Below are 18,223 nucleotides of genomic sequence, written 5' to 3'. Positions count from 1 at the left end.
ATCTAGGTCAGTGTTTCTCAACTTTGACAACTTTAAGCCAGCTGGGGAATTCTGGGAGTTGAAGTCCATCCATCTTAAAGTTGAGGAAAAATGAGCTAGATCAGGGATGGCTAACCTTTTTGCCATCGCGTGACAGGAGTGATGTGTGTGTGTGTGTGTGTGTGTGTGTGTGTGTGTGTGTGTGTGTCCCACCGGAAGTTGGCAAACGGGCCATTTCCGGCCTCTGGAGGGCCTTGGAGGGGGGGAGGCTGTTTTCGCCCTCCCCAGACTCCAAGAAAGGCTCTGGAGCCTGGGGACAGCAAAAAACGGGCTATGGGTGCCACCCAGAGGTGAAATGCTCCCGGTTCGGACTGGATCTCCCGATCCGGTAGTGATGACGGCTGGTGGTTCAGAGAACCGGTAGCAAAAATTCCTGCAACACCCCCCCCCATGCCCAGCTGAGTCGCATGATCATCAGAGGCTTTTTTTTTTTTTTTACTTTTAAAAGCATTTTTTCTACAACCTCTTCCGATGAAAAAATGCTTTTAAAAGTAAAAAAAAAGCCTCTGATGATCGCGCGGCTCAGCTGGGATCATGAGAGGCTTTTCAAAGCATTTTTTTCTGCAACCTCTTGGCCGAAGAGGTGGTAAAAGAATGCTTTGAAAAGTCTCTGACGATCCCAGCAGAGTTGCCTGATCGGCAGAGAGGTATTTTTTAAAAAGCCTCTCTGACAATCCCAGCTGAGTTGCCTGATCGGCAGAGGCTTTTCAAAGCATTAGAAAAAATGCTTTGAAAAGTTTAAAAAAAAAGAAAAGTTGGCCACGCCCACCCAGTCACATTACCCTCCCCACCAAGCCCCGCCCACAGAACCGGTAGTAACAAATTTCACATTTCACCCCTTATGCCACCTGTGGCACGTGTGCCATAGGTTCACCATCACAAAGCTAGATCTTGCCTAGAAAGAGTGTAGAGGAGAGTAACAAAGATAATCAGGAGTCCGAAGACTCAGTATGTATAATGAACAATTGAGGGAACTGGGTATGTCTAGCCTAACAAAGAGAAGGTTTAGGAGTGACATGATAGCAGTCTTCCAATATTTGAGGGGGTGTCACAGAAAAGAGGGAATCAGCTTATTCTCCAAAGCATGGGGAGGGAATGGGGATTTTGCAGTATCCTTCCCCTGCCATGCCCACCAAGCCACACCCACAGAACCAGTAGTAAAAACATTTGGATTTCACCACTGCCTTTGTGGTATATTACACCTGTGCAACACTTTACACAGGACACACTTTGGAGCATGGAAGCTGAGTGCCCACCTGGAACTTCTTCAAGCTGCTACATTTTCCCCAGGATTTTCCCAGTGCTGTAGAGGGAAGAGGGAATGGCCTTGGGGAGACAGGAGGAAGAGCTGCCATCAAGGCAGCAGTCAGATAAGAGGGCCTGGAGTCTGGACCAGGAAAGTTAAGTTGAGAAAACAGCTCAGACAAGCCCTTCCCTCGTTCACACAAAGGTAAAAGGAGGGAGGGAGGGAGGGCACAGCCTATTCAGAATTACAGGATTCTGTTACTAAAGGTTTATAATAAAAGTAGTGTTGACTACATGGCATTGGTTTCTTGGTCTGATCTACTTTGTTGGTCCGATACCTGCCTTCTGCAGATGCAGCCCAGTTTGGAGAAGAGAAATATTTGGCTTAAGGCAGTGTTTCTCAACCTTGGTAGCTTGAAGATGGGTGGACTTCAACTCCCAGAATCCCCCAGCCAGCAGCGCTGGCTGGGGGATTCTGGGAGTTGAAGTCCACCCATCTTCAAGCTTCCAAGGTTGAGAAACACTGGCTTAAGGGGATGCAGATAAATTTATTTATTTATTTATTGGTTTGATTTATATGCCGCCCTTCTCCGGAGACTCAGGGCAGCTTACAATACATTAAGCAATAGCCTTCATTCTTTTGTATATACCTGCTTAGTAGGGGCTTTTGGCCCCCACTAAGCGGTGTTCTTTTTTTATACAAAGTCAGCTTATTGCCCCCACAATCCGGGTCCTCATTTTACCTACCTCGGAAGGATGGAAGGCTGAGTCAACCTTGAGCCTGGTGAGATTTGAACTCGCAGTAATTGCAGACAGCTGGCAGCTAAATGCTAATTAACAGCACTTTAGTCCACTGCGCCACCAAGGCTCTTTATGGTTAGTGTGCACTGAAGCCTCTTGTTATTGTTGCATTTAAATCAATGCACATCCTTAGTGTACATATGTGGTATGTGTGTGTGAGAGAGAGAGAGGGAAAGAGAGAGAGAGAGAGAGAGAGATGATAGATAGATAGATATCAGTCATGTGCTTGTGTCAGTCAACCCTGACTGACTTGTGTCAGTCAACCCTGACTGACTTGTGTCAGTCAACCCTGACTGACTAGGAGCCTTGGTAGTACAGTGGTCTAAAGCACCCTATTATTAAGACCAGCTGCCTGCAATTACTGCAGGGTTCGAATCTCGCCAAGGCTCAAGGTTGACTCAGCCTTCCATCCTTTCTAAGGTAGGTAAACTGAGAACCCAGATTGTGGGGGCAATAAGATGACTTTGTATAAATATACAAAAGGATGAAGGCTATAGCTTAGCACATTGTAAGCCGCCCTGAGTCTCCGGAGAAGGGCGGCATATAAATCAAATTTAAAAAAAAAAAAAACCCAGGACCATCCATCTGCCTGAAGACAGGTCTTTCTTCAACTCAGTGTCCCACTGCAGACCTTGCTGACTTAACCTGAAATGTTCAACATGTAAAGTAACTTCTGCATCTCTGAGTTATCACCTATCTCCAGGAATGATGACCTCCTCAGAAATGTTATCACAAATTACCTAAAATGGGTACCTTCAATTTTCATAGACTTACAATTTAGTCCTTTTTCTAAAACAAGTTTTTTTTAAAAAAAAAACACCCCATCTTCTAGATTGTGCTTTATCACCTGTATCACCTATTGGAGAAGAGGTATTGTTCATTTAGTTAATTAGGTTCAATTTGGAAGCTGCCCAATTCCCATATGGCTCCGGGTGGCCACTAAGATATAAGGATGCCAACTTGATAGCACTTCCAATGAAATTCAGAATTTACAAAGAACAACAAAGATAAGCTTTTATCTATGGAACTGTCTTCTGAGAACGTTCTTGTCCTTGGTCATTCCTGAATGAGAAAACTACAGCATCTCCTGGAATTATCTAAACCATCATGGCGTTTCATAACAGTAATGTGGAGATGTTTGGGGTGACGCTATCAAGTTGCTCTAAGTTTCTCACCTGGAAATGACCGTTCTCTTCATCACCAAAAGTAGGTAGCTATAACTTGCTTTTTGTACTCAGAGAAAGAAAGAGAGAAGCTACCCCACTTTTTTTCAAGCACAAGAAGCTGTTGGAGAAGTTATATTTCCTGGTGGCTTTTTCCAGGGTCTGTTTTTATGACAGCCCAGTTTATCCAACAAAATCTGGTGATGGAGCCACAGGAGCAAAGTTTTACATGAACTGGCAGTTAAGTCAGTAATCATCATCATCATCATCATCATCCATTGCACAGCCAGCCAGATGTTTAGACTGGATTTGGCATTTTGGCATATTAAGTCCTTCCCAAGGACCTGGAATAGGCAGATGTGGATGTTGGATGGTGACAGAGGTATCATCGCAGGATGAAAGCTATTCCAAGTAAAGCTGCCTTTTGCAATTGACCAATGGTGTTTTTATCAACACCAATGGTATATTTTTATTTATTTATTTATTTATTTATTTATTTATTTATTTATTTATTTATTTATTTATTTAATTTTTATACCGCCCTTCTCCTGAGGGACTCAGGGCGGTAAACAGTTAACATAACATACATATAAAATGTGAATATAAGATGATTAAGCCAATTTGGCTCATCGGTTAAGAATTTTCAGCATAAAGATTTAGAACAATGAAGAGATTTATGCCAGCCCAGCTTGGTGAAAGAGAAAGGTCTTAAGTGCGCGACGGAAAGTATGAAGATCTGGGATCATTCGTATCCCTGGGGGTAACCTGTTCCAAAGGGTAGGTGCCCCCACAGAAAAGGCTCTTTCTCTGGGAACCACCAGTCGACATTGTTTTAATGACGGCACCTGAGGAGGCCCACCCTGTGGGAGCGTGCTGGTTGGTGGAAGGTTATTGGTTGCAGAAGGTGGTCTCGTAGGTATCCAGGTCCTAAGCCATGGAGCACTTTAAAGGTAAGAACCAACACCTTGAAGCGCACCCGGAAGACCACCGGGAACCAGTGCAGCTCGCGTAGGAGGGGTGTTATATGTGAGCGCCATGTCTCTCCCAATATCACCCGCGCGGCCGCATTCTGGACCAGTTGGAGCCTCCGAGTGCTCTTCAAGGGGAGCCCCATGTAGAGAGCATTACAGTAGTCCAGACGGGAAGTGATGAGGGCATGAGTGACTGTGCGTAAGAAGTCCCGATCTAGAAAGGGTCACAACTGGCGAATCAGGCGAACCTGATAGAAATTATGGTTGGTTGCTTAGCCGTTTTAATGTTGAGACTGGATATGGCATTTTAATTTACCCACTGAGTCCTTCCCTGAGTAAACTGCCTTTTGCAATTGACTGATGGGCATTTTGTCAATGCCGATGGTGTTCAAATGGTGATCTAGATGTTTTGGGATTGCACCCAAGGCACCTATCACTATTGCAGGGGTGGGTTCTAAATTTTTTTATTACCGGTTCTGTGGGCGTGGCTTATTTGGTGGGTGTGGCTTGGAGGTCATGTGACTAGGTGGGCATGGCTAGCTGGTCAGAGTCATTTCTAGAAGGTCCTCGCACTTATGACCAGTCCTCACACTTATGACCCAACTCATTTGTTTGCTTTTAACACTGATCAGCCATGGGACGGCCCTTTGAAGCCCCGCGGCAAGAGTTTAAACAGTTTTTTTCCCTCTAGTCATCAGCTGGGACTCAGGAGGCAGCAATAGATTGGGGGTGGGACCAAATAAAAGGTAAGAATAACGTGGGGGGGTGGGGGGGGGAGGGCAGGGGGGAAACCGGTTCAGTGACATCATATCATCACCGCTACCAGCTCGGCCGAACCGGACCGAACCGGGAGGAACCCACCACTGCACTATTGGTACTACTTTTGTTGTCTTTTGCCAGAGCTGAAGAAGTTTCTTGGATGAGAAGTGAAACATCTTTAAAGAAAGATGCTTTAAAGAAAGGAAGTCCAGTTGCCTCTTGAAAATGCACCTTTGGGACAACCATGACCTGGATGACTGAGAACCTCCATAGACGTTTAGCTGTGCACTTTGGGACAAAAAATCTTCAAATGGTGTGGGAATATGAACGGATTTCCAGGAAAAAATGCAGACTACAGGAGCCATTTGTGCTTCAGTTTGAGATGCAGGCAACACAGACTCATCCCCAACAGCCTGCACTGTCCTCAACAGTGAAGGGAAATGTAGCGTCCCTCAAAATCCCACCTTCGTCGCCAGCATTAGGTTCGGGAACGAGAGTGAATAGGGACTGAGGCGAGATGGATTTAAACAACTCCCTTTATTGGGTTGACAGCCAACATGCTAACAGAACTACTAGAACCGGCAACATAACTTCAACGAGGCTGCTATTTATATAGCAGCTGTCAACAGGGAAAAACCAATAGCGGGAGTCTGTTTCCCGCTGACAGAGCTGTCACTCTCGTAGCCAATAGGAAATGCTCTCGGGTTGCTGGGCTACGTCGCGGCTGAGGACGCTACAGGAAACAGGGCAGAAAACATCCTGCCCTGGGCAGAAAAAAGCCCAGCTCCACAACACAGTCCTTTCAGCAGTTCCAAGAAGGCTCCACGCCCATTGGCACCACTCAGGTGACCCTGAGGACACAGATAAACCCCCAAGTGGCCTCAGCGGCTCTTCTAAAAAGGATGCAAATGACCAGCTGTCGGCAAGGCGTATAAATCCATCCGTTTCCCACCATCCAGTCAGAGCTGAAGAACTTCTTGGATGAGAAGCGAAACGTCTTCAGAAGAAAAACCAGAAAGTCCAGCTGCCTCTTGAAAATGGACCCTTGGGAATGTTTTGCAAGAGTCAATCTACTTCTATTTGCAGGTCTTTATGTTTTGCCATTTTCTCCAGTTCTTTCTCTTCTGTTCTGCTGTCTCCAGCTACTGCCATGTCCTTTTTCTTTTTCTGTCTTTCTTATTAAGGATTGTTACATTTGCAATGTTGTGTTGCCAGTTGCAATGTTGTGTTGTCTGTTTGAATTCTAAAGTCCCAGTGCACTTTAGCATCTTCATTTTTTTCTATCACTTTGCCTACCCTGGTCCAATTAGTTCTTTGCTTTGCAGGCAGATGATATTTCTTGCAGATGTTATTATTATTCTTTCAGAAACCACGATTCTTAACTGGTGATTATCTAGCCTAGCATACGATTGCCAGTTAAGCCAACAACCAAGAGGGTCACAGCGAAATTTGGCTGGCCTAACAAACTTTATATTGCCCAGGCTATATTTCTGACAGTTTTAGATCCACCCCGTTTCTAAACAGAGTAATATTGTTCGTTCCTCTATTTTTCCTTCCTCTTCTTTCTGTGTTTTATTGGTCATAGTTGCCTTCTGATTTGGAAAGATTGATGTTCTGTCCCCCTTCCCCACACAGGCAAACACACAACCAGGCACGCCTGCCAAGATTTTATTAAGCAATCAGACTAGAAACCCTTGCAGATAAGAGTTTTGGCAGTAAACTGCGAAATGCCTGCCAGTTTTCACTCACAGTAAGCAAGAGAGAGTTTATCCTCAGTCCAGTTCAGTAGCAAAAAGTAATCCATGAAGCAAGAGTTAGCCAAGGTCCAATCCAAATATGCCCAAGCCAGATTTCAGGTAACGCGATGTGACTCTCAGGTTTTTAACTTTGACCGTCACAAAGCCTGAAGAGCAATCACACTCACTTTTATTCCTTGTGGGATGTGGCTCAGTGACTCAGCTCAATCTCTGGCCCTCCCACGCCTCTTTCGTTGCTGCGCACGCTTCTCCCTCCGACGCTGCCTGGGATCAAGCCAGGATTCATCAACCTCGCTCCCTATCTGTTGTTGTTCCGATATGCTTTCCTCCTGCCATATCCCAGGCTGTTCCTCTTGGCCTTCGGATGGAACCTGAGGCATTTCCAGAGAGGAGGGTCCTGGAGAGGGAGGCCTTATCAGTTCCTCCCCATCACCTTCGGAGTCCTCTTCCTCTGTTAGGACAGGCTTGGGAGTCGGGGGTCACAAAAATTTCAACCATTTATTTGGCAACCCTGCCGGTTCTTCAGAAGACCTCCTGTCCCAGTTTGACGCTTATCAACCAAAGGGAGAAGGCAGAGAAGGCTGTACAGCAGAAGTGTCAAACTCAGTTTCACTGAGGGCCACATCAGGGTTGTCTTTTACCTGGGGGGTGGGGGGCATGGCCAGCTCGACATCACTAGTGTCAGGGGCACCTGTGGGGCCCAGTGCTAAGCTAGGACTTCTCTCAGACCCTTCCTCCTTCTCATTATAATCTTCCTTCCTTCCTTCCTTCCTTCCTTCCTTCCTTCCTTCCTTCCTTCCTTCCTTCCTTCCTTCCTTCCTTCCTTCCTTCCTTCCCTTCCCTTCCCTTCCCTTCCCTTCCCTTCCTTTTTTCCTTCCCTCTTCATTCTCCTTTCTTCTTCCTTCCCCTCTTTTCTTATTAATTTAATTTAATTTAATTTAATTAATTAAATTTATATGCCGCCCCTCTCCGAAGACTCAGGGCGGCTCACAATACATTTTAAAAAATCATTATAAAAAAACATTGAAAAATTAAAAACATTAAAAACTCATTCACACCATTCATGGCTGGATCTCGCCAGATCACAAGAGCGAGATCAACGGCCCCAGGCCTGCTGGAAAAGCTAGGTCTTCACTGCTTTTCGGAAGGCCAATAGGGTGGGGATGGTCCGGACCTCAGGAGATAACTTATTCTTCCTTCCTTTCTCTCTTCCCATCTTCCCTTCTTTTTCCCTCCTCTTTCCCTTTCTCCTTTCCTGTCCCTTCCTTCCTTCCTTCCTTCCTTCCTTCCTTCCTTCCTTCCTTCCTTCCTTCCTCCCTCCCTCCCTCCCTTCCTCCTTCCTTCCTTCCTATTCTTCTTTTTCCTTCTCTCTTCCTTCTCTCTTCCTTCCTTCCTTCCTTCTCTTTCTTCCTTCCTTCCCTTTCTTTCTTTCTTTCTTTCTTTCTTTCTTTCTTTCTTTCTTTCTTTCTTTCTTTCTTTCTTTCTTTCTTTCTTTCTTTCTTCCCATCGTTCCTTCTTTTTCTTTGTCTTTCCTCTTTCCCTTTCTCCTTTCCTGTCCCTTCTTGGACGCTCAAATGCAAAAGGGGAAACATTTCTCCTTTTGTTTTGTTGTTAGTTTGTTTTGCTAGCCCTCTGCTAGCAAAAATGGAGCAGGGGGCAGGGGGCCATGCATGCGGCCCTCCCGAGCTCCGTTTTCGCTGGCAGAGGCACCGTGGGCCGGTTCTTCGCTGTTTCCAGGGGGGCCCGCGGGCCGGATCTAAGCACCCCATGGCCCAGATCTGTCCCGCAGGCTTTGAATTGGACACCCCTGCTGTACATTGTCCGTAACTGAGGTCAGCCGCCACCTCCAGACTTTAGATGCACAAGCCAGATGGCATCCTACCGTGAGCTTCAAGAAAAGTGGCCCAGTTCTTCCCCAGCACAAGATTTTTTCATCTCGGCTTGCACAGCTGTTACTCAGCGTGATTCTCTAATCGCGGCAATGAAGCCGCAGTGCCCTTTCTAAAAATAAAGACTGGGAACGGCAGAAACTGCCGGCCTCTCGAAATAAAGAGGCCCTTGGCCGTCAAATGCTTCCCGCCTCAGTCATGATCTTCCTCTCCATCTTGGCCTCTAAAATGTGAATAAGAGAGCAGACGCCCCCTTTCTCAAGCCCGCCAGAGTGTGACGGCCCAAACAAGAGGATTCTCGGTTCATTAGCGTGGCTGAAAAGGGAAAATTTACAGCTGGAGGTAACACTCCGGTCTGGGTGGCAGAACAGATTGGAGGAGCTGAAAGTGGACTGAGCAAATCAGCACAGTTGGTCAGTGGTGCAATTTGTTCTGGCAATGATTTAGGGGGAAGGGGGGAGGAGTGCCCCAAAATAGGAACAGCACTTAGACTTATATACCGCTTCATAGTGATTTACAGCCCTCTCTAAGCAGTTTGCAGTTTGCCCCCACCCCCAGCAATCTGGGTCCTCATTTTACAGCTCTTGGAAGGATGGAAGGCTGAGTCAACCTTGAGCCGGTCAGGATCAAACTCCAGACTGTGGACAGAATTAACCTGCAATACTGCATTTTAACTACTGTGCCACCATAGGAATAGAATAGAATAGAATAGAATAGAATAGAATAGAATAGAATAGAATAGAATAGAATAGAAAAGCACTTAGACTTATATACCGCTTCACAGTGCTTTTACAGCCCTCTCTAAGTGGTTTACAGAGTCGGCCTATTGTCCCCCAACAATCTGGTTCCTCATTTTACAGACCTTGGATGGATGGAAGGCTGAGACAACCTTGAGTTGGTCAGGATCGAACTCCTGACAGTAGGCAGAGTTAGCCTGCAATACTGCATTCTAACCACTGTGCCACCACAGCTCTAATGATGCATGTCAGGTGCAAACAACCAGATCCACAAATGTAGACTCCAGGCTAACTGCTTTATTATATTCTGCCTATAATAGAGGAATCTTCAGAGACTGTTTGTTCCCCATGGGAGCAGACAGATAAGGTTCTCTGGAGTGTGTGTGTGTGTGTGTGTGTGTGTGTGTGAGAGAGAGAGAGAGAGAGAGAGAGAGAGAGAGAGAGACCTGAATTTCTTGTGGTTCAGCAACAACTCAAGGCTAATTTCCCACATGAGTCCTCCTCCCTGACTGGCTGGGCATTGCTCAGCATTTGGGACTCTAAAGACTTCTGGAAATTTTATGCAGCCCTTTGTTTATTAAAAAAAGTAAATAAGTAAGCCAGGCAACAAAATTCTGCTATCAGAAACTGTTCAGGGACATTCCTCCTAGACTTACAATCACAATTGAGCCGGGGTAAAATCTACTAACCTTCCCAACCAGTTCGGAAGTGCATGCGCCGCATGGACCCTCTGCACATGCGCAAACCCTTCTGCACATGCGCATTGGGTAAAAAAGGGTTACTTCCTGGTTAAAACCAGAAAGTAATGACGACCGGGCGGGTGGGAACAGCCTCGTGTTGCCATTTCTACCGGTTCTCCGAACCACCGGCCGCCATTGCTACCGGCTCTCCGAACCACCGGCCACCATCAGTACCGGTTCTCTGAACCACCGGCTGCCATCGCTACCGGTTCTCCGAACCACCGGCCGCCATCGCTACCGGTTCTCCGAACCACCGGCCGCCATCGCTACCGGTTCTCCGAACCACCGGCCACCATCAGTACCGGTTCTCCGAACCACCGGCTGCCATCGGTACCGGTTCTCTGAACCACCGGCCGCCATCGGTACCGGTTCTCTGAACCACCGGCCACCATTGGTACCGGTTCTCCGAACCACCGGCCGCCATCGGTACCGGTTCTCTGAACCACCGGCCGCCATCGCTACCGGTTCTCTGAACCACCGGCCACCATCACTAACAGTTCTCCGAGCCACCGGCCATCACTACCAGTTCTCTGAACCACCGGCCGCCATCGCTACCGGTTCTCCGAACCACCAGCTGCAATCGCTACCAGTTCTCTGAACCACCGGCCGCCATCACTACCGGTTCTCCAAACCACCGGCCACCATCACTACCGGTTCTCTGGACCACCAGCTGCCATCGCTACCAGTTCTCTGAACCACCAGCTGCCATCGCTACCAGTTCTCTGAACCACCGGCCGCCGAACTGGTCCAAACTGGGAACATTTTACCCCTGAACTGAGCCCAACCTTTCTGTTGCTAAGCAAGACAGTTGTTAAGTGAGTTTTGAGCCACATTATGCCCTTTCTTGCCACAGTTGCTAAGTGAAGAACTGCACTTGTTAAATGAATCTGACCACTCCAATGTCTTTGCTTGACAGAAGGTCGCAAAAGGGGATCACATGACCCCAGGACACTGCAACCGTCATAAATATGAGTCAGTTGCCAAGCATCTGAATTTTGATCACATGACCCTGGGGATATTGCAACGGGTCACTAAATGAATCCAGGGCCTGCAGGCTGCAGGTTGGTCACACCTGATTTAAAGTAAAGGATGAAGAGATGGTAGCAGCTAACTGAGCTACAAGGTGAAGCATTTCATGTTACCTGTCCAGCCAGCAAGACAGCAGCAATAGCCAGTCAAAGGATCACACCCATCTGCGTGGTCACAATCACAGCGTTCGCTGCAGTTCAGGCCGTACGTCCCATCCTTCCATTAACCAAAAAAAAAGAAGAAGAAGGGAAAAAAGAACAAATGAGGATAGGTGGATGCAGGAATCTACTGAGACAAACTTATTCTAACTATATAACATACAGCAGGGGTGAAATGCTCCAGGTTCAGACCGGATCACCCGATCCGGTAGCGATGGTGGGTGGTGGTTTGGAGAACTGGTAGCAAAAATCCCTGCCCACCCCCCATGCCCAGCTGAGCCATGCGATCATCAGAGACTTTTTTTTTACTTTAAAAAGCATTTTTTCTACAACCCCTTCGGCCGAAGAGGTTGTAGGAAAAAAATGCCTTTAAAAAGCTCTGATGATCCCAGCTGAATTGCCTGATCATCAGAGGCTTTTAAAAGCATTTTTTTCTGCAACTTCTTAAGGTTGTAGAAAAAATGCTTTTAAAAGAAAAAAATAAAGTTGGCCACACCCACCCAGTCACATTACCCCCCTCCCCCCCAAGCAATGCCCACAGAACTGGTAGTAACAAATTTTACATTTCACCACTGATATACAGGTATTCTAATAGAGTTGGAAGGAACCTCCTAGGTCAGTGATGGCAAACCTATGGCACGCATGCCACAGGTGGTACATGGAGCCATATCGGTGGGCACGCGAGCTCAGCTCTGGCACACATGCGCGCACCAGCCAGCTGATTTTTTGGGCCTTCTGGGCCCACCGGAAGTCAACAAACAGGCCATTTCCAGCCTCCAGAGGGTCTCCAGGGGGGTGGGGAAGGCCATTTTCACCCTCCCCAGGCTCCTAGAAAGGCTCTGGAGCCTGGGGAGGGTGAAAAATAGGCCTACCGGTCCCGCCGTGCCATCACATGCCAAAAGCGAGGGAAGCGCGGGGCGTTCACGCACACATGCGCAGGGCGAGGCGCATAGAATTATGGGTGTGGGCACACAACCCCCTTGTGCTCCCCCGCTTTTGGCACGTGATGGCAAAAAGGTGAACTGTCACTGTCCTAGGTCATCTAGTCCAACTCCCTTCCCAAGTAGGAGACAAATGGCAGTCCAATCTCTTACATTCCTTAACTTATTCCTCAATTTAAAACCACAATCGAGCCCAACGTTTATGTTGCTAAGTGAGAAATTTGTTCAGGGAGTTTGTTCCATTTTACAACTTTTCTTGCCACATGTGTTGAGTGGATCACTGCAGTTGTTAAGTTAGCAACAAGGTTGTTAAGTGAATCTGACTTCCCAATTGACTTTCCTTGTCAGAAGGTCGCAAAAGGGGATCACGAGACCACAGGACTCTGCAACCGTCATAAATGTGAGACAGTAGTCAAGCAGCCAAATGTAAAACACGTGACCATGGGGACGCTGCAATGGTCGTAAGTGTGAAAAATGGTCACACAATGTCACTTTTTTTCAGTGTCGTCGTAACTTCGAACGGTCACTAAATGAGCTGTTGTAATTCGAGGACTATCTGCAATTACAGTTACAGATTTAAATTTATGTGTGTAAATCAGGTGTAATATTTCTGGGTGAAGCCCAGAAAATCTTGATGCCTAGTTTCTTTGCTTAATCTGTCTGCAGCTAATTGGCACAATTCTGTCATACAAGAAGTGGTGATTGTTACCAGTTTAGCTAACTTGGAAAAAGAAAAACAAATTAAGATCTTAATTTAATTAGGATCTTAATTAAGACTCTGCCAGATGGCTTGGGGTCCCAATTGGGGGGGGGTATCACACTGGGGGTGGTTGATGGACCAATAGCAGATCCCCCCTCCCCCCTCCAGCTCACCCTCCCCCTTCCCTCCCTATCTTTTAGTGATAAATTGTAATTTGCATTTTTATTATAGTTGGATATATGTGTCTCTATCGTTTTATTGCTTTTAGTGTTGTAAGTTGCCCACAGTCCCTGCTGCGAGATGGGCGGCAAACAAATTTAATAAATAAGCACATACATACATACATACATACATACATACATACATACATACATATCTAGTCTATCGAAAGCCTTCTGCTGTAATAGCTCTCTGGAGCCTACACATCAGTGTTCCTATATTTCAGGGGCTGCCACAGAGAAGAGGGGGTCAGACTATTTTCCAAAGCACCAGAAGGCAAGACAAGAAACAATCAAACTAATCAAAGAGAGAAGCAATCTGGAATTAAGGAGGAATTTCGGCAGGGAGAACAATTCATTAGTGGTACAGCTTGCCCCAGAAGTGGTGGGAGGCTTTTAAGAAGAAATTGGGCAGCCATTTTTCCTGAATGGTTTGGGCCATGATGGCAAACTTATGGCACACGTGCCAGAGGTGGCACGCAGAGCCCTCTCTGTGGGCACGCACGCTATCACCAGCTGCTCTTCGCAAGTGCCGGAGTGCTGGAAAATGGCCCAAAACCAGGCCATTTTTCAAGCTGTTTTCAGAGTATTCTCAGGCCTTTTTTCGGGCTTGAAAAAGGCCCGAAAAAAGGCACTGAAAACAACCCTGAAAACGGCCTGAAAAAGGCCCGAAAAAAGGCACTGAAAACAACCGTGAAAACGGCCTGAAAACAGTCTGAAAAAGGCCCGAAAAAAGGCACTGAAAACAACCCTGAAAATGGTCTGAAAAAGGCCTGAAAAAAGGCACTGAAAACAAACCTGAAAACGGCCTGAAAAAGGCCCGAAAAAAGGCATTGAAAACAACCCTGAAAACGGCCTGAAAACGGCCTGAAAAGGGCCCGAAAAAAGGCACTGAAAACGGCCTGAAAAAGGCCCGAAAAAAGGCACTGAAAACAACCCTGAAAATGGCCTGAAAAAGGCCCGAAAAAAGGCACTGAAAACAACCGTGAAAACGGCCTGAAAACAGTCTGAAAAAGGCCCGAAAAAAGGCACTGAAAACAACCCTGAAAATGGTCTGAAAAAGGCCTGAAAAAAGGCACTGAAAACAAACCTGAAAACGGCCTGAAAAAGGCCCGAAAACGGCCTGAAAAGGGCCCAAAAAAAGGCACTGAAAACAGTCTGAAAAAGGCCCGAAAAAAGGCACTGAAAACAACCCTGAAAACGGCCTGAAAAAGGCCCGAAAAAAGGCACTGAAAACAGTCTGAAAAAGGCCCGAAAAAAGGCACTGAAAACAACCCTGAAAACGGCCTGAAAAAGGCCCGAAAAAAGGCACTGAAAACAACCCTGAAAACAGCCTGAAAACAACCCTGAAAACGGCCTGAAAATGGCCCCATAAGGCTTAAAACAGACCAGCAACGGCGTTCCGGCTTTGCCGGAAAACGTTGATAGCTTCGTCTTCTTCTTCATCTACGTCTTGTATTTATTTTTGTATCTATGACTTGTGAACATTTGCCAAGAAAGGCCTTTGGCAGTTTGCCTAATGGGACCAAGATTTGCAATAGGACTGAGGAATTTGTGTTGGGAGGAATTTGCTTTAATTTAGTTGAACGACGCTGGGAATGAAGTAATTCTCAGCTGTTCGAATAAAGTTTGTTTGGTTTTTCACTGACTGATTTTCCTACTACTTACTTGGGCCTGGGTCACAACACATGCATGCATGTTCCGGTTTGGGCATTCAGTCCCGAAAAGGTTCGCCATCACTGGCATAGGGTCTCCTGCTTGAGCAGAGGGTTGGACTAAGAAGACCTCCAAGATCCCTTCCAACTCGGTTGTTCTGTTCTTTTCATTCGTTCAGTGCATCGCTTCTTCTTCCCACCAATGGAGGGATGCTGAGCACCGTTCGCTCTTGCCAACTTTAAAGATGGGACGGTCATAAGCTACTTGGTCCCTGATCTCTGGAATTCTCACCTAGCCTAGATGTTAACAACAACTCTGGGCACTTTTGTGGCTTCTTTTGAGTTTCCCTTTTGACTAGATTCTTGTGTCAGAATGGTTAGAGTAAAGAAGAGCAGCGGGTAGGACTAGAAGACCTTCAAGGTCCCTTCCAACCCCGTTATTCGGACTGATTTCAGGATATGTGTAGTGAAAATATTACATGGATCTCCCTGATCGAAGACTGGATCACCCACGAAAAAAGCAAATCTCTCCAACCCGAGGAAACTTACAGGGCAGGGCTGGTCACAGATTTCTCCTTGCCACCCAGGACCACAAAGACAAGATCCATCCACGGGGTCACACGCAGCTCCGTTGGCACAATAACACGTCTGGTTGCAGTTAAGACCCCACGTGTTGCTCGGACATGGAATGGAACAGTCGGTTCCCTGCCACCCTGCAAAACCAAAGAGCCAAGGAACGTTAGGTCAACTATCAACCATGGTTGCATGTCCTCTCTCTTTGAAAATAAAGGCATTTTTGAGGGGAGTAGCAGGGTGCGTAGATTACAGAATTATCTTTCACATAAGTTTTCATCCCAGTCAGCAAAATCAGGGAAAGGAACAAATCAAACAGTCCATACCCAGATCACATAAATTCAGTTGAAGACAAGGAGGTAGGTTGGAGTTGGAGGACAGAGAGTTCACATAAATACAGATAGTGTCAGCTATCCAGCTCGAGAATCCCAATAAAACTCCAGGTTCATTCCATTTCCGAAAAACATACTGTTTATTGAATACACTGCATGGTAATGTCGAAGTAAAACTAACTCCAAGGTTCCCAAATATCACTTCATAGAATTTAACAATACTTTTCCCAGCCAACCTCTCCAACCTCTCACGTAGTCCATATAAAGAAGTTCACTTTGTTATGGGAACCGTCTGCTTCAACTCCACACCTGTTATGATGTCCTTGAAAAGGTTTCAGGCTCTCACGGTCTTCAGCAGAATGGTAGAAATTTCATTTCTCCATCTAACCCACTTGAAAGCCACACACACACCCTTACTCTAATGGCAAGTTGAAATGAAGAGGCATGTAGTTGCCAAAGGTTCATCCCTGACAGATAGTCCTTGATTTACAATCACAATTGGGACTAGAATTGCTAGGCAAAGTGGTTGTTAAGTGAATTGAGCCTTATTTGGCGCCTTTTTTTTTAAATCATGGTTGTTCGCTGCAGTTGTTGAGTGAATCCAACTTCTCTCACTGACTTTGCTTTTCAGATGCCAGCTGGGAAGGTCGCGAATGGCGATCACGTGACCCAAGGATTGGTTCTGCAACTGTTGTAAATATATGCCAGTTGCCAAGAGTGTGGGGATGCTACAATGGTTGTAAATGTAAGGAGCAGGTGAAAGTCACTTATTTCAGTGCTATTGTAACTTGGAATGAACATAGAATAATACAGTCGGAAGGGACCCCGGGAGGTCTTCTAGTCCAACCCCCTGCTAATGATCGCTAAATGAATGATTTAAGTCAAGGACTACTTGCAGGGTAAAACAGTCAGTTTGAGGGCATAGTTGTAAGTCCCAACAACAGGGAGGGCACGTTCAGAGCATAATCTATCACTATTGTATGTACATTGAGAGATTACACAATGGAAACAAATTCCTTGTGTGTCTAATCACACTTGGCCAATAAAGAATTCTATTCTATTCTATTCTATTCTATTCTATTCTATTCTATTCTATTCTATTCTATTCTATTCTATTCTATTCTATGTTGTTGACATGGACCAAATCACAAGTGTGCAGCAAGTCAGAGAGGAAGGATTAAGCCATGGCAAAAAAAAAGAAAGAAAGAAAAATAAAACCACAAATTGAAAACAATCTTAATTAGCAGCCAGATACAATATGGGGCACAAGTCTCAAACAATAGGAAAAGCTTTGGAGATCTGGATCACTCTGAGTGAAAGCATGATGGAGACCAATTCAGAATAGCCATTGAAACTGGAAATTTTACCTTCTCTGCAGAAGCAGGAGCCATCTCCTGGGGAACACATGCCATCATTCTTGCAATTGCAGGCCAAAGAGCAATTGATTCCATAGCTCCCAGGAGGACACGTAACCGAGCAGATCTCTCCCTGGAAAACAAAACCGATCTAGGCTGAGTGTTTGAAATTTGGATCTTTGGGGAAACTGATTGTAATTCAGATGTTACTGAATTACAACTCCCATCAGTCACAGACCAGACGGTGTGAGAAGCGGTGGGTGGCTGATGCTGGGAATTGTCCTTTAGCAAGAGCTGGGAACCCTAAATTCCCAAACATACTTTGTAGAGTTATATCTTTGTAAATATATAGTATCTTTGTAGAGCGGAGCGATGGCCTAGAAGTGAAGACGCTCGCCTCCCACTCGGAAGGTTCAGAGTTCAATCCTAGCAGACGTTTCTCTCTCAGAGCTCAAAGGAAAAAAAAATCTGCTGTGAACTCTGCATAGGCATCAGGGAGGGCATCTGGCCAGTAAATGCTCAGCTTCACTCAGTCACCCCGACTCTACCCCAAATGAAGGGATTACAGGGTTGTAAAAAGAAATATCTTTGTAGCATTTTATTTATTTAAGGAATAACATCATTTAAGGAATAACATTAGAGGAGGATTTGGCTGAAGGATCTGACCTCCCTTATACTACTAGGAGGACCCTGAATAGATTGAGAGTTGGAGTGCCTAAGTGTAAAACCAACATCCTCAAGTGGAAGCTGTGAGCGGATAACAACACGCGGTGTAAAAATGGAGATACACAGAGCCTGACCCATCTGCTACTACCAGAAACATGTACCAATAATGACTTATTTGTTGCTTCATTCTGAGAGTTTAAAGTTTGATCTGGGCACGGAAGAAGTATTTTATTTATACAGTTTTATTTTTTTAACATTGAAAGCTGCCCAGAGTTATCCTGTGGTAAGATGGGCAGCCAATAAGATAACTAACTAACTAACTAACTAACTAACTAACTAACTAACTAACTAACTGCTGGGAAGTAATGCTAATCTGGTTTAAAGGATGGTTGATGGTCCACAGCTAAAAAACAAAATATAGTTGCCAGGCATTTTAGTATTTAAAGATTTGTTTTATTATTTGCCCAAACATTTTTTGAGCACTTGTTCAGCTAA

At 45.8% G+C, this 18,223-nt stretch overlaps 1 protein-coding gene across 1 annotated transcript in view; it reads right to left on the bottom strand.

The window, feature by feature from the left end:
* The window catches only part of MEGF11 (multiple EGF like domains 11), a 478,493-nt gene that overhangs the window by 115,908 nt on the left and 344,362 nt on the right, over window positions 1-18,223 (bottom strand). Inside the window, exons 8-10 of the mRNA XM_070953314.1 lie at window positions 17,075-17,195; window positions 15,352-15,515; window positions 11,244-11,346 (exon numbers count right to left, since the gene is read on the bottom strand). Coding sequence (XP_070809415.1) covers window positions 11,244-11,346; window positions 15,352-15,515; window positions 17,075-17,195 — 388 coding nt within the window. The remainder of the gene's footprint in view (window positions 1-11,243; window positions 11,347-15,351; window positions 15,516-17,074; window positions 17,196-18,223) is intronic.

This window comes from Pituophis catenifer, unplaced genomic scaffold, assembly GCF_029215685.1.
Source record: "Pituophis catenifer annectens isolate HBS135680 unplaced genomic scaffold, rPitCat1.0.hap2 SCAF_14, whole genome shotgun sequence".
Taxonomy (NCBI): domain Eukaryota; kingdom Metazoa; phylum Chordata; class Lepidosauria; order Squamata; family Colubridae; genus Pituophis; species Pituophis catenifer.
Note: the sequence above shows the minus strand (reverse complement) of the source record. Positions and strands in the feature narration are given on the sequence as shown.